Consider the following 25898-nt stretch of genomic DNA (forward strand, 5'->3'; position numbering starts at 1 on the left):
CACACACACACACACACACACACACACACACACACACACACACACACACACACACACACATTAACAATATAAAAACATGAAAATACAGTATACTGATATAAATTTGTAAATAGTACATATATAAATTATATGGATCAAACATACAATAAATAGAAGCACATCAAGTGTCAAAGCCTCATGGTGTTTGCCTTCACTCCACCACCAAGTACTGTCTAGCGTTGAGACTCTACAATTGTGAATAAAGCAGACAACCTGAACATCAATAATTTCATCACAGTACCTGATGTTCGTGTAGAAACTGATGATGATGTTGATTTGAAAGATTCAAATCTCCTTAGTTGTGATATTTTTTTGTTCATAATCTCTAATTCTCCAATCCGGTTTTCCAAGTTGCCAGTAACTTTACACAGTTCCTTCACGGCGCCAACGTTTTCCATGAATATTCGTTCCTGTTCACATAAATGTAAGATATAATGAATCCCATTTACAATATACATTTACATATGAATAGCAAAATTGTATGATAAAATTTATACTCCATAGTAAAAAACAATTATCATCAACATGCATGTTATAATAAGGTAAAACATAAAACTTTCTGCTCATGAGAAAAACTAGTTACATCAAAGGGCAAAGATGGTAAATGTCTTGTCTGTCACAATCATCTATTCATAATAATATTCTGTGGTAGAAAACACCTCAGTGACTTTCCTGCCATGACATTCAACTAAAGGCATGCACATAGTCATACAAGTATACACATACGGAAATCAATAAATGAACAAATAATAAATAAGAATTTCAGCAAACTCAAAAAAACATTCCTCTTTTGTTACGGGATAACCAAAGTTTTGTTACCTTGTTGACGAGAAGAAAGTTTTCAATCTTTTCCCCATTGTATAAGGTAACGTCTCCTGTTGACTTGACAGCATCTGGAATCACCTCCTTCACCTGTAACAGCACGCAGGTGTTGGTAAGTAAGCTTTACATCTGTCACAGCACACAACAACAGATGTATAGACATATACACAAATACACATCTAATGAAGAGTGATTTTAATGTGAGGCTCAGCAGTTACAAAAGGTAGACTACTGAACCAATCAAGAGACTCTCATTCCATGTCCTGTCAGCACACACCTCCTGAGCGATGACTCCTGTATCATAGACTTCCTCTGCCCTCATGCCAGCATGTTCAGCAAACTCTTCTCTGTAGGCATATTTCACCACCCTCAGGTTCTGGACATTCTTCAGCTGTTCTTTTGTATCTACCTGTAAGGAGAGAAGAGTAGATAAAAATTGTTCCTCTATAACTTGATTATTGTATACATGTGTACTATGAATAATGTTACACACTACCATATCTAAGGGATGGAAATCAAAATTATCCACTTGTAATTATTTTTTGCACAAGGAGGTAGCTCATAAAAATACTAAACTACTAAAAACAAATACTTTATCAAATAATCTGCTTTGTAATATATTTGTAACTAAAAAGTACTAACATCAAAATATGTAAATCCATCTTACTAATGGAAGAGTTAACCATTTTCATCCATTTCACTGGTACACTCTGGGACTCTGCCCAATTCTGATTTTCTGTTTTCTTTTAACTGAGATTATTTCAAAAGAATTGCATCAAGACAATTCCAGAACTAAGCCTGACTGAAACTTGCATTTTGGAGAACTAAAACTATTTTCCTTTTTGCAACTCTTGGACAGTTTCATTTACATAACAAAACTTAACTTCAACTGTATCCATTACCCCACCCATAATCCATTTAGATAAAGTCAATTTGCATAGCTGTGTTTTTGGTCCCAATTATGATTGAAATTCAAAATTCTACTGTACATTTAATAAAAGGATACCCTTCTCAAGTAGTTGTTTTGTGTAGTGCTGTTCAGACGCAAAAAAGAACCAGATAAGATTGTGAATGATAGGGGCTCAGGAAAAAATAGTTCGGCACCATCTGACAATACTTATCTGGTATGAATCTTGCCACAATACCAACATTTGTGAACACATATATATGAAGAACTTTTTTATATTGTACAAACATTTCACATTCTAACCAGTCACTGATGCAACATTGCATGTCACTTAGTAACAAGGTGCTATCTCAAATATGATGGCAGATCAAAGTACGTACAAGCAATGTGTGTGTGTGTGTGTGTGTGTGTGTGTGTGTGTGTGTGTGTGTGTGTAATTCACCACCATGGTCGCCTGCTGGTCACCCAGCCAGTCTTCCCCATTACGGAGTGAGCTCAGAGCTCATAGACCGATCTTCGGGTAGGACTGAGACCACAATACACTCCACACACCGGGAAAGCGAGGCCACAACCCCTCGAGTTACATCCCGTACCTATTTACTGCTAAGTGAACAAGGGCTACACATTAAGAGGCTTGCCCATTTGCCTCGCTGCGCCAGGACTCAAACCCGGCCCTCTCAATTGTGAGTCGAGCGTGCTAACCACTACACTACGCGGTGTGTGTGTGTGTGTGTGTGTGTGTGTTTCACTGTTTGATCTGCTGCAGTCTCTGACGAGACAGCCAGACGTTACCCTACGGAACGAGCTCAGAGCTCATTATTTCCGATCTTCAGATAGGCCTGAGACCAGGCACACACCACACACCGGGACAACAAGGTCACAACTCCTCGATTTACATCCCGTACCTACTCACTGCTAGGTGAACAGGGCTACGTGAAAGGAGACACACCCAAATATCTCCACCCGGCCGGGGAATCGAACCCTGGTCATCTGGCTTGTGAAGCCAGCGCTCTAACCACTGAGCTACCGGGCCGTGTGTGTGTGTGTGTGTGTGTGTGTGTGTGTGTGTGTGTGTGTGTGTGTGTGTGTGTTTGAGTTTTCCTATTGTTGCTACACCTCATCTGAACCACCACGTGGCACCATGGTACCCACCTCAGCGATGTCCTTCTTGGCCCGCCGGTCTGAGGGTTGCATGACCTGGCCAGTGACCTTCAGGTTGCCGTGGATGACCAGCGCCTCGTCTGGTCGGTCAGTGTTGATGCCCACCCGCCCCATGTGATAGATGGACTCAGGGTAGCTGCCTCGTTGAAAGGTGTACTCCACATCACTCTCAAACTGGCCGGGATTGGAGGCCTGCAAGTGTGTCAGTGATAGGCAAGGGACACAACAGCTTTATTGTACTGCCAACCTTCGCCTACCGTGTTGTGTCAACTGGACTGACCCTGATGACACATCCCTTCCGACCTACACGCCACGTAGCATGGGCATGGGTGTGGGTGGAGGCGTGGGTGATATACCTATACATGGTGTCAGGCACATATCCAATACCCTTTGCCTCCATCATTATTTTTTCTCTTCCTAAGTTGCTAGGCACTACTCACACACAAATTCTGACACTGCATTTACCTATTTCATTAACTGTTGCTTGTTTACAAATAGATTATGATATATAAGAAACAAGGACATATAAGATTTGCCCAACAGGATGTGTTTCATTGTTTTGTTAGCTTAAGAGATTATGACATGAAGAAAAGACGTTCCCGACCAACAATGGAGCAGTTATGTGGAGGCAAATGTTTGTAAAATGAAAGATAAGAACAATCAAAATATAAAAATGCTTTCCATTTAATATAGCTATGAAGAGAGAACTCCTAACTAATATTTGTTTTGTGTATTTCTGCTTGTTTTCAGATTTTATTAACCCTAAAAATTTAACAAGAAAATGAAATCACTTTCTTCCATTGATGAGTGTGCAGCATTTCAAACTAACAAAGAAACAAAAATGCACAACTGTTATAATACAAAGATATTATGTAACTGAAAAAGCACACACCACCTTCCTTGCTACTTCTCTCTTTTCCTTCCTCACTCACCACACTAACCATGTCAGCCACAGTATCTGAAAACTACTGCTTCTTGTGCATATATCCCACACACACCCAACAGTATGGTGTAAGTACGGAAGTATCAAGAAAAAGAAAAATAGAAAAATAGCGTAATCTTGTGATGTGAGATGGAAGGTGGCAGGGAATGAATAAGGAAGTGAAGACACCTTACCGAGATGAGTCGAGAAAGCAGACTCTTACCACTACTAGCAGATGTGATGTCTGACACTGACAATGTCCACAACACCAATAGATGTAAGATAACTGACACATACAAACTACTCTCTTTCTCTCACCCTGACAATGATCTTCTCTGAGGCGTGGGCTGCAATGGTGTACGCCTGGTCACCGCAGTGTGCCTTGAGGGCCACCACCAGGTAGAAATAGCGCTGGTCTGGGTTGGGCTTTCCCTTCTTCCTCATGTTGTTGCTGGTGGTCTCAGAGAAGTGAAGGCGCCCTACTGTGATCTTATTTGTCTGCTCACTCTTCAGGTCAACTCTGTGAAGGGCATGAGGGAGAGGGGTTGTGTGTGTGTGAGAGAGAGAGAGAGAGAGAGAGAGAGAGAGAGAGAGAGAGAGAGAGAGAGAGAGAGAGAGAGAGAGATAATTGATAAGTTGAGAAGGAGCAAGGAAGGAAGGAAGGAAGGAAGGAAGGAAGGAAGGAAGGAAGGAAGGAAGGAAGGAAGGAAGGAAAGAAAGAAAGAATGAATGAATGAATGAGACAAAGAGTGGAGGGGAAAGGCTAAAAGAGATATAGGCAACAAAGGAGAGGAAGACCAGTGACTTACTGCACAGGGTGGAAGGCTTTTTTGCTCCGGTCACTCTGGCTCTGTTCCACTCGGATGATCTGTGACGGGGATTCAGTCTTGACACCGAAGAAGTGCACCAGGAAGCGGTCCACCTTCTTCAGGCCATCAGGGCTCCGGACGAAGGTTGGGTCTCCGCTGGCCTGCACGGGATGCCAAAGAGGAGCCTCAATACAAGGTCAGGGTCAAGGTCATGGCCAAAGGAATGACATTGAGGGTGAGTTATGTCGTCATTCTAAACACAGCAAAGGAAGTGTTACCAATCGGACTGCAAAATGTTACACAGAAATTTATATTACTCATGTACACTACTATTGTTTATTCATGGTTTGCAGTTGTCTACTGTAATGATTAATGATGATGGAGATGTTAACTGATAATAATAGTAATGTGTAATAATAATAACTGATAATAATAACAATAATAATAATAATAATAATAATAATAATAATAATAGTGAAAATAATAATAATAATAACAATAATAACAACAAAAACAACAGCAATATTAATATCAGTAACAGTAGTACAACAATAACAATAATAATGATAATAATAATAATAATAATAATAATAATAATAATAATAATAATAATAACAGCCCATGATGGAGGTGAGGGCGCGTGGCAAGTGAGTGACTGACCTGCACGTGAACTGTGACCTGGAAGTGGTTCTTTTTCTGGCACACAAAGGCTTCATCAGGATTGGAGAAGTTGAAGCCTTTGTCAGCGTCCACGCGGAAGGTGGGCAGCGGCCTGGTGGTGGTGGTGGTGGTGGTGGTGGTGGGCGGCGAAGGGAAAGTAAACAATGAGTGGATGAAGGATGGAAAATTAACCTCTTCAGTGCTATGACGCATTTCCGTATTTATTCTGATTACTTTTAGGCAATTTTATACAGCTTCAGAAACTTCTATTGGGGATTAAAATAGCGAAGACTGTAGCCATTAATCTGACCTCAAAGACACTTGCTAATGTCAATAAAATCGTCTAACTGTACACAAAATTCATGGTATAAATGCGTCCTAGTGTAGAAGAGATTAAAAGGCACTTCAGTAAATGGTTAATATGATAAGTGATAAATTAAACGGAAGACAACTGATAAATTTCCTCCCCCCCTTCCCACTCTCTATCTCTGAGCTAGTTAGTGAGCTACAAGTGAGGCAACATGCCAACAAAGCCGCCACCCACTCACTCCTTCCCACACACACACATGAACCTTTACATGGGTCACTACGCTCACATAGCCACAACAAAGCAAGCGGCCGCGCACTCACAGTTCCTTCAGGTTGGCGTCACACAGGCTGCACCACGTGTGTTGCTGGAAGTTCTGGAATCTGATACACTGGTAGGCGCCGTCCAGGAAGGGTCCGCCGCCCCCTGTTGAGTCCATGGTGTACTCGTCTTCCTCAGGGCACGGCTTCAGGGTACTGACGCCCAGCTGCGAACCCTGATCTGGAGACAGAAGGGTTGGCGCAGGGTAACGCTTGGTAGTGGTGAGGTGGTTTATGTTCTCTTGTGTTCAAAGTCCACGTGAGCAGGTGTTTATATCACACACACACACACACACACACACACTCACCAGGTTCCTGTTTGATATCCACCATGCCACCACCACCGTCCGTCAACTTCCTCTTCTTAGCGGCACCCAGGGTGATGGGGCCTTCCCCAAGGGGCGCCCCCTGACCCAGCATACCTTGAGACCCATACACAGGTGTACCCCCAAGGCTGCCCGGTGCACCCACAGAGGATCCTCCCAGGGGTGAGCCTCCACCCATCATTACACTGTGCTGCTGCTGCTGCTGCTGGGTCTGGGCCTGATAGGCAAGCGGCGCGCCGGGCTGCAGACCACCATGCACCGGACTGGTCTGTTGCGGCAAAGGTGGGTGGCCTGCCATCACTTGGTAGGGGAAGGTCACCACGCCACCACTGCTGCCACCACCAGGAGGCCGAGAGTAGATGTCTCCAACCACCTTTTGCTCTGTGGAGAGAAGAACAAGCATTTACCAAAAGTGTGGATGGTCAAATAAAAGTTTTCTTTTTTTTCGCAGGAATGTAGGTACTTCTTCTGGCTCCAATACAGAACAACTCGTGACAAAGAGACGGTGACATTTTTAACGGTGACAGGCGGAGATCAATACAAGTGGCAAGAAGACAGACAGAGGTACTCACGCGGGGAGAGGTTTGGGTGATCAGAAGGGGAGTATGGCGGCTCCGAACCTGAGTCTGGCGGACTGTCCGGCAGGTGGTGCCTGAAGAGGGCAAGGAAATATTATCATTACCACCACCACCACCAAGAAATGGCTCACCTAAGGCCATCACACACACACACACACACACACACACACTTAAAAGAACAAAAAGAAGTCGTTCGATATAATAAATACATAATCTCGACAAGGAGCAATAGACTACTGTCAGTGGAGCGAGTGGTGCTTGTGTGGGATGGTGTCTGGCACAGGGATGGGGGAGCAGACACATACAGACCAATAAGTCCAGCAAGACTCACACCTGTTTAATCATCGCGGCACTTACATGATCACTTTAAATACGCAAACAGACATAAAATAAATAAAACACGCCTTGAAAAGAACATGCAGTAAAAGAAAAGAAACTCAAAGGAAACACTAACTACCACCATCACCATCACCACTACCACCACCACCATCACCATCACAATTACAACTACAACTAAAGCAACAAACAAAGCGAGCCACGCAGACCAGGAAGTATTTTACGGATCGTATTCTCAAAGGCTTTACGCTTCCACAAGGACAATTTACTGAGATCATTAGCTGAAATATCATGATGCCTTTTTATATTCATTATTCTCTTAACCCCTTCAGTATTGGGACGCATTTCTACCTTGAGTTTTGTGTATATGCTAAGCCCATCACTAGCATCATGAAAACGTCCTTGCAAACACTAAGATCTTCCACTGGAGCCTCTTTAAAATACAAGGGAAGGTGTCGAAACCTTTGAGAATCCGATGGGAAACACAGAGGGATAGAACCCACCGATACCCCGTGTAGGAGTCATAGCTGTGGTAGGGGTTGTGGCAGCCTATAGGAAGGGAACACCCGACCCCTGCGTGCCTGCTCCTCACGTCCTCATGGCCAGACAGAGGACCACGCTCATCGCTGCCGCCGCCGCCGCCTCCTTCACCAGCGCCATACGACCCAGCGTGGACCAGGTCTGGGTGGTGGTGAGTCAGGGCGGCGTGCTGGGAGTGGGTGTGGCTGCAGGGGTGGTGGGCGGAGGTGAGGGTATGGGAAAGGGTGTGCATGAGTTTAAAGGAGGGTGAGCAGCAGAATCCCAAATATATAGCGGAGGTAAGAAGTATATAAGAATGCCTGCGATTTCTTTCTTTTATTCCATTGTGGCTGTGAGATGAAGGGAAGGGAAGTGCTGTGAAATGTTCTCTACTACGTACAAACATAAGTGCATGTCAGTCTACATCGCTAAGTGGCGCTGAAAGAAAAAGTGAATTAGTGAAGATACACGCAGAAGGCGGGGAAAAATGGCTGATAAAATGTGAGTGGAAGATTATTGTCTCACTTTACGTGGTCGCTGAAAAAAGTTATGGTAATTCCTGGAGACAATGTGTTGGGAAGCTACATCTGTCTGGTGAGCTTGAGCCGTCAAGTGTCACGCCAATAAGCCCTCAGGAACAGATCGTGACGAGGGTGAGTGGGAATTAATTGAAAGCGTATTGAGTGAAGGGAAGAGGGAACTAATACAACTACTGCAGGAGGAGGAGGAGGAGGAAGAGGAGGAAAATATAGTAATTCCAACTCTTATCACTCCTCCTTTTTCCTCCGATTTAGCGCTACTACTGGTGCCGTTACTGCTACAACAACAACAACAGCAACAACAACAACAACAACTACTACTACTACTACTACTACTACTGCTACCACCACTACAACAACAACAACAACTACTACTACTACTACTACTACTACTACTACTACTACTACTACTACTACTACTACTTAAGGTATTCTGAGGTTTCGAATGCATCAGGCGAGCGTCCCACTGAGCGTACTAAATAACATGCTATCCGTGTGTGTGTGTGTGTGTGTGTGTGTGTGTGTGTGTGTGTGTGTGTGTGTGTGTGTGTGTGTGTGTGTGTGTGTGTGTGTGTGTCTGCAGCAACACTTACTGGTGGTGGAGGTGATGGTGGTGGTGGTGGTGGTGGCGGGACGGGGAATCTCGAGGAGTGCCGCTCCCCAGAGGCTTGATGTCGCCTCCCACCCCTCCGCCCTGTAGGTCTGCGAAGTACCTGTTGAAAGACGCACCGTACACCTGTCAACACCTGGGCAACTCTTGGGCAACACCTGTCAACACCTGGGCAATACCTATCAACACTTGGGCAACACCTGGGCAACTCGTGGGCAACACCTGTCAACACTTAGGCAACACCTGGGCAACACCTGCCAACACTTGGGGAACTCCTGGGTAACACACGGGCAATTCCTGATCAACACCTGTCAACACCTGGGCAACACCTGTCAACACTTGGGGAACTCCTGGGCAATACATGGGCAAATTCGGGTCCGCCGTGGCAGAGTGGAACCATGCGTGCTTTGGGATCCAAGGGGTCTCCAAGCGCACGGGTTCGAATCCTGTCCACGGTCTGAGTGCAGGTTGGGCTTCCTCACTCGAGGCAACGGTTTCCTAGCGGGTGGGCTTTGAGATAGGAGGTACCCTAAAAAGTATCCCCTTTAGCCCATAAATTCCCGTGAAAAGCCCACATAGTATAAAAAAAACAACTCCTGGTCAACACCTGAGCAACACCTGTCAACACTTGGGGAAAACCTGATCAACACCTGTCAACACTTGGGCAACACCTGTCAACACTTGGGGAACTCCTGGGCAACACACGGGCAACTCCTGATCAACACCTGGGCAACACCTGTCAACACTTGGGGAACTCCTGGGCAACACACGGGCAACTCCTGATCAACACCTGTCAACACCTGTGCAACACCTGTCAACACTTGGGCAACTCTTGGGGAACTCCTGATCAACAACTGTCAACACCTGGGCAACACATGGGCAACTCCTGGGCAACTCCTGGGCACTGAACACTTGTCAACACTACAAAGGATGGAAAAAGGGAAGGAAATAAACTGGATAAAGAAAAAGCAACAAAAGGGGAAGAGAGAGAGAGAGAGAGAGAGAGAGAGAGAGAGAGAGAGAGAGAGAGAGAGAGAGAGAGAGAGAGAGAGAGAGAGAGAGAGAGAGTGTCTCTCTCTCTCTCTCTCTCTCTCAAGTTAATTTTGTAAGTAGTGCGTGTCTTTCATTGTTTGAATTGACTGAATAGAAATAAAGATGAAGAGAGATCATTGAATAAGAACGGAAAGAAGAAAGTGAATGAGAATCTGGAAGGAGTAACGTCCTGAGAGAGAGAGAGAGAGAGAGAGAGAGAGAGAGAGAGAGAGAGAGAGAGAGAGAGAGAGAGAGAGAGAGAGAGAGAGAGAGAGAGAGAGAGAGAGAGAGAGAGAGAGAGAGAGAGAGAGAGAGAGAGAGAGAGAGAGAGAGAGAGAGAGAGAGAGAGAGAGAGAGAGAGAGAGAGAGAGAGAGATTAAAACCAAAAAAAAAAAAAAAAAAAAAAAAGATAGATAAAGGGAAAGAAAAAGAATATACAAAAATGGACTCACATCGTATCATTGTTGTCGTCATTGATGTAACTTTCAAGCTGACTGATGTCCAACCCGTCATTGTCGATGCCGCCGTCCCAGTCCCTCTCTGCAACACAACGCACCATTAGACGCCACCACACACCTTGACGCAACACTCAGACAGGCACGTCCACACATACACACACACACACACACAGTCCTCTCCCCTCCCAGACACTGCATCGCCATCCCTCATGTGTTTGTATGAGTGTGAACGTGTGATGATGGCATGTTAAGTGTGATGGAAATGAGGTAGTAGTAGTAGTAGTAGTAGTAGTAGTAGTAGTAGTAGTAGTAGTAGTAGTAGTAGTAGTAGTAGTAGTAGTTGTTGTTGTTGTTGTTGTTGTTGTTGTTGTTGTTGTTGTTGTTGTTGTTGTTGTTGTTGTAGTATTGACGGTGGTTATTTAGTAATTTGTGTTTATTTGATATCTTGCATGTAGGAAGGTCGCCGGCAAGCGCAACAAAAGATTATGACAAAAAAAAAAAAAAAAAGGCCCAATGAGGTACCGCGGCCCATACAGAAACGAAAGCATCAACCAAGGCCAGAGGATAAGTGTCTTGAAATCTCCTTGAAAGAGTTGAAAGCATAAGAAAGTGGAAATACAGAAGCAGGCAGAGAGTTCCAGAGTTTGCCAGCCAGAGAAAGGGATGAATGATTGAGAGTACTGGTTAACTCTTGCATTAGAGAGGTGGGCAGAGTAGCGGTGACAAAAAGAAAGTGAGAGGATGAATGAAAGTGTAGTGAGGCTGCAGGAGGAGGGGAGGCAAGTAGTTAGCAAGATCAGAAGAGCAGTTGGGATGGAAATTGCAGTAGATTAGCAAGAGATGCAACACTGTGATGGTGAGAAAGAGACTGAAGACAGTCAGAGGAGAAGAGGTGATAATTCCTTTGGAGCTGTATGAGTGGAATCTCCTTTACATGTTACACCTACTACTAATAATAATCAATAATGGTGATAGTATAACTCTCTCTCTCTCTCTCTCTCTCTCTCTCTCTCTCTCTCTCTCTCTCTCTCGAAATAATTCCTATAACCATCGAATGTTAGAAAAATTCAGAATCTTATTACCAGAGAGAGAGAGAGAGAGAGAGAGAGAGAGAGAGAGAGAGAGAGCGCACAGTAGCCCACTCCATCAGGCGCTCACTCAGTCAGAGCCACACCATCGGCTCTCTCCACACGGCTTACTAATGGACAATTACACTGGTAATAGTAATCCTGAAGCGACGCACACCAGCAACGGACGAACAAAAACAACACCACCACACAACACAACACAACCAACAACAAGTCTTCTGGTTACAGATAGATAGATAGATAGATAGATAGATAGATAGATAGATGATTTATTGACTACAGAAACAGATACATAAAAAAATACATAAAAAATCCACAGACAAGTGAAATACTGTAGTCCACAAAAATATCAAGTCACTCAAATAGCAATTATATCAACCTGAAAGCTCCCCATACAAATTCCCGTGAATAGAAAAATGACCAAACTTACATAGCCTATTCAATTCCATACCTATACTCATTCTTAACATGTAAAATACACATATCCAAAATAGCCAACTATCTTTATCATTTATATGTTTGCAGTACGTTGTATAATATCTCACAAACTACTTCATTTTGAAAATTATTGAAGATGTCCTCCAGTGTGCGGTAGGCATATCTGTTCCTGAGATGTTGTGTCTGGGTACAGCGCTCCACCACGTGTCTTTCTGTCTGTATTGCACCACAAATACACAACCGCTCTTCAGGTGGTAAGCGACCCCGGCCACGCCTATTCCATCGCCCAGTCTCTATGGCTAATGTGTGGCCTGACACTCTAAATCTTGTAAATTCAAATCTATGAAATTCATTCAGGGTTTGCCTCCGAGTGTATATATCATGAGTAGTCAAGGTAGGGTTGAGATCTTTATACACCACACACCTCGATGCTACTGACTCTCTGACACAACTTTTTGCTTTTTCTAATAGTACAGATACATGTGGTATTTCACTCTCTATTAACTCACTCACAAAATTTCCTGCTTGTGTATTTGTTGCAATTACTTTCCTGATTGCAAAAGCAAGTGGATCATCACCCATACTGGACCTTTCATTCCACATTTTTCTAAAAAACTGATGTTGTCTGTACTTAACAAAATCAGGAAGAGACGGGTAGCCTGACTCCACATAGCAAACATAATTAGGTGTTGTTTTCCTCACCCCCAGCAGCTGTTTCAATGCCCAATTGTAAAGCTTCACCACAGGCTTGATGTCAGCACACACCCACGACTCACAGCCATACACGAGGGACGATAGTAATGCTGCATCGAACACTCGTCTCTTCACTATAAACGGAATATCATTATTCTTCTTCAAAAAATGAAATGAATTTGAGCACATGACACAACTTATTTTTGGCATGTAACTTTACGGACGAGGTTACAGAGCCATCACTCGTGAATGGTGAACCTAAGTATATGTAGCTGGTACAATGCTCTACAATCATCTCTCCTACATGAAACGGCTCAACATCACCTGCTCCACCGTTAATGACAATTTTTTTTTTCTCATTGTTTACCTTCATACCATATTCTCTACAATAGCCTTTTAATATCCTCAATTTCTCGTACATGTTCGCCCTACTTGTCGATAACAAAACTGTATCATCCATAAACATTAATATTTGTAACCATTCTATAAAACCTTTTGGCTGACATTTCTCTTTGATAGTTCTTATTAACACATTGACAAAAATAATAAACAACAAGCAAGAGGTTGGAGAGCCTTGCCTGACCCCCTGTGTGGATGTCAACAAAGCAGAGCCGATAACACTTTCAGTGGTGCGGTACATGGCCATTATCGCTGCCAGCATTATTGTCTTGGGACAGTATCATATGCTTTCGAAAAATCTACAAACAACACAAACAATTTAATCTTCTTCATTCTGGCTATATTGGTAATAAGTCTAAGTGTCACTATATGCTCCATACAACCACGTTTCCTTTGAGCTCCCGCCTGCGTTCTATCTGGTTTAAACCATTGATTTAGGCGTTCACCTAACACCATCTCATATAGTTTTGCAATACCATTTATGACACTTATTCCTCTATAGTTATTAGGATTAGCCTTGTCTCCTCTCTTAAAAACAACAAAAACTTTCGCTCTTATCCAAGCATGAGGGAACACATTGGATGTAAATATATTATTGAATAATGTGGCAAGTGTAACAATCCACTGTGCTGGCAAGAGTGAGAATACACCTGGAGGAATACCATCAGGACCACATGCTTTGTTAAGTTTCATTCGTCGTACCTGTTTATGTACCTCTGAGGGACATATGGGTTCGTCAAGGACAGGAATATTAATATCTGTTGTCACGTTCAGTTCGTCAGTGTCAGTGGTTCTGGGAGGATTCAGTACTTCCTGAAAGTGGTCTCTAAATTTTGTATCATTAGGTACAATACCATCTCCATAAATTGATGTATTATAGTCACCTTTCCAGTTGATAGCTTTCCAAACCCTGAAATCATCCTCATCCTTCAGCAACCTTTCCCATCTCCCCAGTTCTCTGTCTTCTGAATCCGTACTTTCCTCCTATTTGATGCTGTTCTTAACACATGCATACAGAGTATCCGAAAGGCTGCTGACAAAAGAATTAACATCATCAGTCTGTATGTTTGACAAGTGTTGTGTGACACTTCTGGAAAAAAGTTACATTGTCTATCCTACGGTAGCAGAGAGGCCTTTCAATCAGCCTAGACCTTCCCGCTGTCCCCATCAATGCTGCAGGACAAACGCCGCGACATTATTATCAGCCATTAGCGCATCCATTTTGATCCGTATTCAGAAACGCTTTGCTCTCTCACCACAACTATTTTTTTTTTAAGGCCACAAGGATAATTAGCGGGGTTTCCAAGAGTGTTTCTCCAGTTTATAATGCAGAAATGTTGTCACTCTGCTTCTAAAACCGTAAAAAAAAAACACCTTAAAAACTCGTGTAAATTTAGATAAAGCCTCTTTAAATAGTGAAGGTGAAGCACAGAAGAGTTTCAGAATACGAGCCTTTTTTTGGCGACACGGCAGTGGATCAATGTTGCAATGTTGTCATCTGGTGCAGTTTGATCGCAGCATCGGGGCTTCGGGAGGGCGTTTGGTTGGTTGGTTAGTTTGCGGGGAGAGGCGCACCAGTACTTCTATCTGTCGCTACCCTGTTTGTTGTGCGATATCTGTGGCCGTATCTGCGGTGGGTTGCGCAAAGTTCACTGGTTCACTACATACAACGCGGGGAAGGGCGGGAGGGGCGCGCGGCGAGTACTGACGGAAATACCACGGATGATTGAGGATCGAGGGGGTGAGTCTCTGAAGTGGTTATGAAGTGTATGTAGTGGGTGATAGACATTTTTTTTTTTTTTTATTTATACCATGTGGGTTTTCACGGGAATTTATGGGCTAAAGGATATACTTTTTGGGTACCCCCTATCTCAAAGCCCACCCGCTAGGAAACCGTTACCCCGAGTGAGAAAGCCCAACCTACACTCGGACCGTGGACAGGATTCGAACCCGTGCGCTTGGAGACCCCTCGGATCCCAAAGCACGCATGGTTCCACTGTACCACGGCGGCTATAGACATGACATACATAGACCTCCGCCAGGATATATCACGAGGCTGGACAATTTTGTAGCTTTAGTAGTAGTGCGATGCTTTACTCAGTTTGTCACAGTATTGTCATTTTGGTCACCTAGAGACACGCGGGCATGAAAAAACGCTGAATTTCCTTTCATAAAAAAAAAAAAAAAAAAAAAAAAAACCGCAGTATTTCCTTCTAAAACAATAAAAAAAAGTGCATTATTTCCTTCCAAAACATAAAAATAACATAATTTCTTTCCAAATCACTAAAAAAAACGCAGACTTTTCTTCCAAAACATGAAAAAAAGCAAAATTTCCTTACAAAATATTAAAAAAAAAAACCATTATCTCGATCCAACAACCCAAAAAACCGTATGATTTCCTTCCAAAGCATAAAAAAGGAAGAGACTCGCTGATAGGTGGGCGTACGTCTGTGTTTTCTTATTCTGACACATGCGGTAGCTATATTGTAAAGTGGCTGAGCGAAAGAAAGAGTGAACAATGTGGCCAGCATCAATAGAGTTAGGCTCGTATTCTCAAACACTCCTGTGCTTCACCTCCACTGTTTCAAAAAGGTTTTATTTAAATTTACACGAGTTTTTAAAGGTGTTTTTACAGTTCTAGAGGCAGAGTGACAAGATTTCTTTATTATTAAGTGGAAAAACACTCTTGAAAACCCCGCTGATCATCTCTGTGGCCTTGGAAAATAGTCGTGGTGAGAGAGCAAAGCGTTTCTTAATGCGGACCTTAAGATCGAGTCCAAGATATTATTTGTATTGTTTCTTTCTTGCACCGCTGCTAAACTGGCGAAGCGTAACAGACAACCAGAAGGCACCCACTCATCCGATTAACACCTTCAGTACCATGACGCGTTTCCATATTCATTCTGCTTACTAATGGGTGGTTTTATACAGCTTTAGAAACTTATGTTGGGAATTAAAGTAGTGAAGACTGTGGCCATTAATCTTCTGAGTTCCATAGATCTTTACTAATGTCAAAAAAAATGGTCTAATCGTACACAAATCTCAAGGTAAAAATGTGTTAAAGTACTGAAGGGCTTATCACCTGCTCCGCCTCCTCAGACCAAAACGTAATAATGATAATGATGATGACGATAATGATAAACAACACCTAAATCAACTATAACAACTACAACAACAACAATTCTAACAACAACAATCACAATCAATATACAAAGTTTCTCATTTTCTGTCGCTGTTTTCTTCCTGTAATCGACGAAATCCAACCCCTCTCTCTCTCTCTCTCTCTCTCTCTCTCTCTCTCTGCCCATCCCAGCCCCATCTATCCTCGCAAGCACCAGCAATCACCAAATCAGTCCCGCCATGCATCCCAGTCAGAGTTCACCACCACACGCACCTCACCAAAAAACACTTAAGAAAAAAAATAATAAATTGAAAATTAAAAATTAAAAAAAATTAAATTAAAAAAAAATTAAATAAAAAAAAATTAAAATTAAAAAAAATAATAAAGTGAAGAAAGAAAACAATTGAATTCTGATCAGTCTTGACAAAAAAAAAGTGATTTTCTTTAATTTTCTTTTTTCCGCTCCATCACTCAAGAGACAAAGGCTTCATTTTAATCACTTTCTCTCTCTCTCTCTCTCTCTCTCTCTCTCTCTCTCTCTCTCTCTCTCTCTCTTTCTCATCATTACTAAATAATAATAATGACAATAAAACAACAACAATAATAAGAACAATAATAATAATAATAAATAATAATAATAATAATAATAATAATAATAATAATAACAATAGAAGAATGGCCTCCAAGACAACAGACACACACACACACACACACACACACACACACACACACACACACACACACACACACAAATAAAAAAAAAAAAACGAATGCAAAAAGTAATTTAAAACAAACATTAATAAAGATAACAAGTAAAGAAGAAAATAACAAAAATAATTATATCAACAAATTAGCTCGCGCGCGCCTGTGTGTGTGTGTGTGTGTGTGTGTGTGTGTGTGTGTGTGTGTGTGTGTGTGTGTGTGTGTGTGTGTGTGTGTGTTGGAGGCAGTTAATATTATTGTTAGTGTTTTTTTTTTTTTTCGTTGTTGTTGTTGTTACTTTAACGTGTGTTGGTGGTGGTGGTGGTGGTGGTGGCGACTTGTGGGAAGGAGTGCCTGGCCAACTGCGTATCATCAAAGCGAAAAAAGGAGGGGAAGGAGGAAGAAAAGAGGAATATCGGGGGAAACAAGAGGAGGAGGAGGAGGAGGAGGAGGAGGAAGAACAATGACCGCCGCGGCCAGCAGCCAAGCGTCACCTCCACGAGACAGGAAATGAGTGACCCACTGCCTTACAGCGGCGTCGCCCCTCCCTCTCCACGCCTCTCCCCCCTCTCCACACATCTATCCCCCTTCCCTCTTCCCTCTTCCCTCGGCCTCCTCCCCTCTCCTTCACTCTTCCCTCTCTCTCATACCGTCCTCTCTTTCCTCTACCTTTCCTTATGTTGATTCTACTCCTCTCTTCCTCTTATCTTACTCTCCCTTATCTTCTCACACCCTTTTCTCTCTCCCCCTCCCTCGTTTCCTCTCAATTCTCTCTTCCCCTCCCTCCTTCCCTTCCTCCCCGCCACTTTCCTTCCCCTCTCTTCCCTCAAGTCTTCCTTAAACTCCCTTTCTCTCTTTTTCCTTCATCTCCCCTTCTCCCATGTCCTAAATCTTTCTTATCCTCCTCGCTTACTTCCCTCCCCCTCTCTTTTCCCTCGTCTCTCCTCCCCCTCTCCCTCTCCCTCCCATCCCGTTATTCTTTCCTCCTTACTCTCTCCTTCCGTTTTTATTTGTCTGCACGCGTTTCTCATCTTTTTCTTTACATTCCTTTCCTATTTATGTACTTTTCCTTTATTTTCTTCTATATTCATCGTTCTTCCATTTTTCTTTCTTCTCTTTTATTCATCTCTCCCCATTTCCTCCTCCGTCGCCACCTCCTCTTCTATATTCTCCAAATATGTCTATCTTCTTTTACCCTTTTTTTTCTATGTCCATCGCTCTCATTCACTGGTTTATCTATTTATTTCTATATAGTCATATCATGCACGCCGAGGTTCCTTCTTATTCATGAAACAGTAATGCTAAAAAGTAAAACAATAAGACTCATCCTTTTCATGTGTGTGTGTGTGTGTGTGTGTGTGTGTGTGTGTGTGTGTGTGTGTGTGTGTGTGTGTGTGTGTGAGGTGACAAGACACGTATTATTCCTATCATTATTGTCATTATTTTTGTTGTTGTTGTTGTTGTTGTTGTTGTTGTTGTTGTGGTGGTGGTGGTGGTGTTAAAGAAATCTACCTATCATTGGTCTTCTTGTGTTAGCATTTCACACTGGTCTCGTCGTCTCTGTGATGGCTGCCATTATCATCTCCCTTCTCACTGTTGTTACTTCCACTGCCGTTGTTAAGAATCAATACAAGTCTTTAATCTTTTTTTTTTTCATACGCATACACGCCGATTGTAATATGCGCATTATCATAATTTCCACTGCCACGTTGTTGTTGTTGTTGTTGTTGTTGTTTTTTCACTGGTAATAAATAAATAAATAAAAAAAAAATTCTACTGTGATTCCTGCCTCTGATTTGCTTACATGTTTATGTTACGTCTATATTGTCACTGTAATCTTTTTTGTTGTTATTGTTATTGGTAATGTGTGTACTATATATATATATGTTATTCCCTCTACTTTCTGCTTTTTTTTTATTCATTAATTTATTCATCTTTTTAGTTATATTTCTTTACTGCTACTACTACTACTGCTACTACAATAACCACTACTATTACTGTTACTACTACTACTACTTCTACTATTACCAACAACAACAACAACAACAACAACAACAACAACAACAACAACAACAACAACAACTACTACTACTACTACTACTACTACAGCACTGAGATGAGGCGAAGATCTATACGTCCCCACGGCAAACCTTCCCTTCAGATCTGCCTGCCTCTACTGCTATTCTCCCTCTCATAGATCCTGCACTGAACGCCACGCACGGATGGACACACGCACAGACCCACGGACGGAGGGATGCAGTACTGCTCTCACAGTCACCCAAATAATGCCTCGGCGTGGCTTCATGCTCCATCCGCCATCCCATAATCACACCGTGTTTCTCCGCGCCGCGTTGTGTCACCTCGCGCGGGGAAAAAAAGCGTTAAAAAAAGAGGAAAAAAAAAACGTACGAAGAGAAAATCGATCAGAAGTGACTCGTAAACCGGAAAACTACGTGCATTCTCAGTCACTGGAAGCACGTCAAATGTGTTTTTAACCCCTTCAATACTGAGACGCATTTTACCTTGATTTTCGTGTTCGATTGGACGATTTTATTTGCATTAGGAAGGGTCTATACAGGTTAGAAGATTAATAGCCACAGTCTTCACTATTCTAATCCCAACACGTGTTTCTGAAGCTGTATAAAATCGCCAAATAGTAACCATTGTGAATATGAAAACGTGTCCTGGTACTGAAGAGATTAAAAAGACACAATTTGGCAACGTAAACAGATAATATATAGGAAGGACTTATAAATTTCATAAAAAGAATCCCACAAGAGTCTTTCTAGCCAATGTGCCGAATCTGTAAGTGCGAAGGTGACGTGTCGGAAGGAAAGAAATCACCGTAACAGAGGATGGGAAGTCTCAAGGCACGTCTGAGATGAATGTTTATTAAAATTGTCAGTCAAAAAAGTGATGAGCACAACACACACACACACACACACACACACACACACACACACACACACACACACACACACACACACACACACACACACAGAAACCAAAAGTAATCTATCTAATTCCAATAAAAAAAAACACTCAAATCAAAGCCAAAGTTGAATCATGCAGTTTAAATAAGAAATAAAATAAAAGTTGCGAGTTTGTCGGCATTAAAAAATAAAATAAATGGTGACAAAGAAAGAAAGTCGAGAGAGAGAGAGAGAGAGAGAGAGAGAGAGAGAGAGAGAGAGAGAGAGAGAGAGAGAGAGAGAGAGAGAGAGAGAGAGAGAGAGAGAGAGAGAGAGAGAGAGAGAGAGAGAGAGAGAGAGAGAGAGAGAGAGAGAGAGAGAGAGAGAGAGAGATTTACACGTACTAAACATTTTACTTCAAAGTTTGCATCTATTACTAACATGAAAATACAAAAGAAAATGGAGGAGGAGGAGGAGGAGGAGGAGGAGGAGGAGGAGGAGGAGGAGGAGGAGGAGGAGGAGGAGGAGGAGGAGGAGGAGGAGGAGGAGGTAGCTATTCATATTTCACACTGCAACCAGCACGTGCTTCCCATTGGCCCAGATTCCCAGGAGTCAAGAGAGAGAGAGAGAGAGAGAGAGAGAGAGAGAGAGAGAGTTGACCGCTGACCACCCCCTCCCATCTCCCTCGCCTCCCACACACAACCTACACTCCCACCCCTCTTCTCTCTCTCTCTCTCTCTCTCTCTCTCTCTCTCTCTCTCTCTCTCTCTCTCACTTCCACCACCACTTCCACCAACACCTCATTTCTCCTCCTCCTCCTCCTCCTCCTCTTCTATCTTCTCCTCCTTCTCCCAGCGTCATCATCATTATTACTTGTACCACTACTGCTATTACCACACCACCACCACCACCACCACCACCACCATCACAGTCATTTCTACAAGTCACTCACTTATAGACTACTACATGCCTACTTACAAGTCGCCACTGTTTGGGTTGAGGTCAGTGCTGTTGTTGCTGTTGTTATTGTTGTGGTTATTGTTGTTTATATAATGATAATGATGGTAACAACGACAACAATACTAATAACAGTAATGATGATAATAATAGTAATAATGATAATGCTTCTGCTTCTACTTCTACTACTACTACTACTACTACTACTACTAATAATAATAATAATAATAATAATAATAAATAATAATAATAATACAACAACAACAACAACAACAACAAAAATAATGATGATAATAATGATAATGATAATGCTTCTACTACTACAACTACCTCTACTATTAATACAACAAAAAACAACAAAAACAATATCAACAACAACAACAAAAAAAAACAATTCAAATACACATTCTTTTTCTTTCTTCATATTTCCTTACTATCCACTGTCAAAGATCACACACACACACACACACACACACACACACACACACACACACACACACACACACACCGTTACACGTGGTGGGTTACTAGGTAGCAAGTGTTCCGTCACCGATTACCTGGCCACCAATTATCTCCCACACCTGTCTGCAGAATTAGCGAGATGGTGAGCCCTTAATTAGCTGGGGTAGGTGAGGTGAGGGGAGACCGAGAGCGAGAGAGAGAGAGAGAGAGAGAGAGAGAGAGAGAGAGAGAGAGAGAGAGAGAGAGAGGGGTGTTAGGGAAGAAAGGGAGAAGGATAAGGAGAGAGAAAAGAAGATATGTAGGAGATGGAGGCTGAAGGAATGAAGGAAGGCTGAAGGTATAGGTAATTCGACAGGGGAGGAGGAGGAGGAGGAGGAGGAGGAGGAGGTAAAAATCAATAAAATGAGATAGAAGAAGAAAGGAGAGAAGAAAATCAAGGAGGGGAGGAAAGGATAGGATAAAGAAGGAGGGGGAAGAAGAGGAGAGAGGAGGAAAGAAGAGATATGAAAGAAAGAAAGAATTAGAGTAGGAGTGACATTTTAACTGGATTTTCTCTCTCTCTCTCTCTCTCTCTCTCTCTCTCTCTCTCTCTCTCTCTCTCTCTGTGTGTATCCCTCTTTCTCCTACTTTCTCTCTATCACTTTCTCTTCATCTCCATAACTCCTTTCTTTATTTGCCAACAAAACACTCTGAGCGCATTCACTTTCTTTCTTTCCTCTCTCCCTTGTTCCTTTATCTCTTGCTTCCTTTTATTTACCTCCACTGTTTTCACACGTGTCTCTTTCTCTCTCCTTCCTTCTTCTTTTCTTCCTACAAATTGCTTATTTTACATTCCTTATCTGTTGTTGTTGTTGTTGTTTTCTTTGTGGTTTGCATTAATTGTTAAGATAATAATGGTGTTTTTTTACAATCAAATGTCATAAAAACTCTAACGCTGTAAACAAGAAGCTAATAAAAGTAAATGTGTGTAGGAAGAATGTGTGCTGAGAGAGAGAGAGAGAGAGAGAGAGAGAGAGAGAGAGAGAGAGAGAGAGAGAGAGAATATCAAGAAGCAAAGATTTCGAGTTCAATATATCAAATGTATAGGTATGTGTGTGTCTCTCTCTCTCTCTCTCTCTCTCTCTCTCTCTCTCTCTCTCTCTCTCTCTCTCTTTGTGTTCTTATTATCATATCGCTTCTAAATTGGCTACATTTTATTTCCTACATTTTCAAATCTCCAAGAATATTCACGTAGTACATTATCATCATTATCATTATTATCATCAATACTATCATTACTATCACTCAGAATTATAACTATCACTATTATCACACACACACACACACACACCCGGTAGCTCAGTGGTTAGAGCGCTGGCTTCACAAGCCAGAGGACTGGGGTTCGATTCCCCGGCCGGGTGGAGATATTTGGGTGTGTCTCCTTTCACGTGTAGCCCCTGTTCACCTAGCAGTGAGTAGGTACGGGATGTAAATCGTGGAGTTGTGACCTTGTTGTCCCGGTGTGTGGTGTGTGCCTGGTCTCAGGCCTATCCGAAGATCGGAAAAAATGAGCTCTGAGCTCGTTCCGTAGGGTAACGTCTGGCTGTCTCGTCAGAGACTGCAGCAGATCAAACAATGAAACACATATTTCCTCCACTCAGTCAGTCAACACACGCCTAGAACCACACCCACACCCACGGCCTCTCCCACGCACCTGTCCATGCCTCACCTGCAAGCCCCGTGACCTGACCACAAGCCCCGGTGACCCCTGGCGGCTTCCTCCCCACCCCTCCCCCACCTCTGTCCCTCCTACCCCCCTCCTTCTCCTTCTTCTGTGCTCTTCAGTGACGTATGTTTAGACTTTTACCGTTGTGTTGCCCGTCAGGAAGTCAATATCTCCCCCCCCCCCTTCCACTGCCCCTCCTTGACTCTTGACTCTTAACTCTTGTCCTCTCTCTCTCTCTCTCTCTCTCTCTCTCTCTCTGAATCAGTATTTTATCAAAGCCTGAAATTTATGCCCATGGATGTCAAGTCTTGTGTTGGTTTTTATTTGTTTATTTTCTCCTCTCACTTATCCGTGTGTGTGTGTGTGTGTGTGTGTGTGTGTGTGTGTGTGTGTGTGTGTGTGTGTGTGTGTGTGTGTGTGTGTGTGTGTGTGTGTGTGTGTGTGTGTGTTTTCTACATTGATAAGAACTTTTCCTGAAATTTGCGTGGGTGTTCAACAGGATTTTAGAGAGAGAACTGAGCTGGTTCTGAGAGAGAGAGAGAGAGAGAGAGAGAGAGAGAGAGAGAGAGAGAGAGAGAGAGAGAGAGCATTTCTCTCAATCTCTCTCTCTCTCTCTCTCTCTCTCCCAGGGTCGCCGTCTCCCTTCCTCAGAACCGTAAGCTTTCAACCACACTCAAAACAGGGATCAACAAGGCTACATCACCTGGGTCACCGCTCCCTTCCCGTCCCCCACCCCATCCCCTCCCCACCCTCCCCATCCTCCACCTGTACTGTATTGCCCTTCCTCTTCCTCTTCCTCCTCTTCTTCTTCTTCTTCTTCTTCTTCTTCCTCTTCCTCCTACTACTACTTCTTCTCTCCTCATCCCCATCTTTCACCCACCCCATGTATTGTACCGCCCTCTTCCTCTTCCTCTTCTCTCTTCTTCCTCTTCCTCTTCTTTTTTCTCTGCACATCCCCATCTTTTATCCCCACCTCTGTACTGTACTGCCCTTCCTCTTCCTCTTCTTCCTCCTCCTACTACTTCTTTGCTCCTCTTCTCGTTTTCTTTCTTTTTGCTTTCAAATTAGTAATGTATTTATTATTTTTCCTTGTTACACTACACACTGATTTATTTCCATTTTTTCCTCTTTTTCGTTTTTTTTTTTTTTCTTTTCACGTGTAGTAATATTTCTTTCGTGCAATTAAAAGGGTGAATTATTTTCATTTATATTTAAGAATACTTTTATTACATCATATCACCACCACCACCACCACCACCACCAACAACAACAACAACAACAACAACAACAACAACAACACAACCACCAACAACAACAACAACACCACCACCACCAACAACAACAACACGAGTGGATAAAGTAAAGGATGGTGACGAGGAGGAGGAGGAGGAGGAGGAGGAGGAGGAGGAGGAGGAGGAGGAGGAGGAGGAGGAGGAGGAGGAGAACAAAGACGAGGAGGAGGAATATAAAGGAATACACAGGAATACAAAGGAAAGCCAAAAAGCAACAGATCTCTTAGTCCTTTCGAGGCTGTTTGGAGGAGGAGGAGGAGGAGGAGGAGGAGGAAGCAGTAGCAGGAGGAGGAGGGGACGTGAACAAGAGTGGAAGGTGACGCAAGTATCCTCCATGTCACGCCGCGCCGCTACAGGAGAGCTAATGATTCTCCTCCTCGCCGCTAGAGGGCACTGGGCCGCTCACCTCATACGGTACTGAGGCTTAATGGTAACGCTCCTCCTCCTCCTCCTCCTTCTATTTATTCGTAATCATGCTGCTTTTCCCATGAGACCCGAAAGGAATGCTGGGAGTTACTTTTTTTCTCTTCTTTTTTTCTTTCCGTGTTTCGTGACAGTGAAATGTGAAAGCGTTATCTAGATTACGGGTACTGTTGCTACTGCTGCATGCTGCTTCTGTGCTGCTGCTGTGGCTGTGGTCTTGCTTTTTCTACGGTTACTATATCACTGTTGCTGTTATTGTCTTTTTTTTGTTTAACTACTGCTACTGCTACTGTTCCTGTTGCTGCTGCTGTTGCTGCTACTGCTCCTGCTGCTGCTGCTGCTGCTGCTGCTGCTGCTACTACTACTACTACTGCTACTACTACTACTACTACTACTACTACTACTACTACTACTACTACTGCTACTACTACTACTATTGGTATACTACTACTACTACTACTACTACTACTACTACTACTACTAACCCCACTGTGCCGCCATAAAGTTAACCAATCATTATATTATCCTTACTTTCTGCCCCGCAGTCTTGCCCCGGGGAAACATTAACCCCTTCAGTACCGTGACGCGTTTCCATATTCATTCTGCTTACTATTGGGTGATTTTATGCAGCTTCAGAAACTCATGTGGGGATTGAAAGAGTGAAGACTGTGGCCATTAATCTTTTGATCTCCACAGACCCTTCCTAATGTTAATAAAATCTTCTAATCGTATCCAAAACTCAAGATACAAATGCGTTACAGTAGTGAGGGAGTTAAGCTGAAGGGGACGTCGAAGAAAGTACTATTACTACTACTACTACTACTACTACTACTACTACCACCACTGTTACTACTACTACTACTACTACTGTTATCAATGCTATCATTACCAACACTTTAACCACCAAAATCAAAACCGATACTAATCCTGCTACTAAAACTACTACTAGTATTATCATGTTTGTGTGTCTGAATAGTCCTATGATAAACACAAAGCGTTTTAATAAAATGATCGAGATAACCACCCGACTCGCAAGTAAACAGGACTTCAAAGGCTGCTTTCGTGATTCTGGTAGTTGTTTGATCAAGAAGATACAGAAATCCAATCCATCATTAATTTAGCTTCGAAAGATACTCCTGATGGGAAGAAAAGCAAATATTCAAAGACTTTATTGAGATACTCTTAGTTCGCACGACACAACTTGCAGATACACTGTCAATAGGGAAAGAATATACAGAAACCCATCCATCATAAAATTAACTTCGAAAAATACTTCTTTTTTATGCAAGACGGAAAACCAGCTAAGGGCAACAAAAGATAAAAAAAAAATAAATAAATAAAATAAAAATAAGGGCCAACTT

The 25898-nt window shown here is 42.7% G+C and overlaps 1 protein-coding gene across 3 annotated transcripts in view; it reads right to left on the reverse strand.

The window, feature by feature from the left end:
* Positions 1 to 25898, reverse strand: part of LOC123516592 (myelin regulatory factor-like protein) — a 47889-nt gene that overhangs the window by 10589 nt on the left and 11402 nt on the right. The window contains exons 2-14 of one of the 3 annotated variants that reach the window (XM_045276111.1): positions 10340 to 10427; positions 8839 to 8958; positions 7697 to 7912; positions 6846 to 6925; positions 6256 to 6654; positions 5951 to 6128; positions 5321 to 5432; positions 4661 to 4821; positions 4170 to 4371; positions 2921 to 3121; positions 1139 to 1270; positions 859 to 951; positions 281 to 449 (exon numbers count right to left, since the gene is read on the reverse strand). In XM_045276111.1, the coding sequence (XP_045132046.1) occupies positions 281 to 449; positions 859 to 951; positions 1139 to 1270; positions 2921 to 3121; positions 4170 to 4371; positions 4661 to 4821; positions 5321 to 5432; positions 5951 to 6128; positions 6256 to 6654; positions 6846 to 6925; positions 7697 to 7912; positions 8839 to 8958; positions 10340 to 10427 (2151 nt within the window). Of the gene's footprint in view, positions 1 to 280; positions 450 to 858; positions 952 to 1138; positions 1271 to 2920; positions 3122 to 4169; positions 4372 to 4660; positions 4822 to 5320; positions 5433 to 5950; positions 6129 to 6255; positions 6655 to 6845; positions 6926 to 7690; positions 7913 to 8838; positions 8959 to 10339; positions 10428 to 25898 lie in introns of all 3 variants that reach the window. The other 2 variants (XM_045276110.1, XM_045276112.1) reach the window with 2 other exon arrangements.

Source organism: Portunus trituberculatus, chromosome 41, assembly GCF_017591435.1.
Source record: "Portunus trituberculatus isolate SZX2019 chromosome 41, ASM1759143v1, whole genome shotgun sequence".
NCBI lineage: Eukaryota > Metazoa > Arthropoda > Malacostraca > Decapoda > Portunidae > Portunus > Portunus trituberculatus.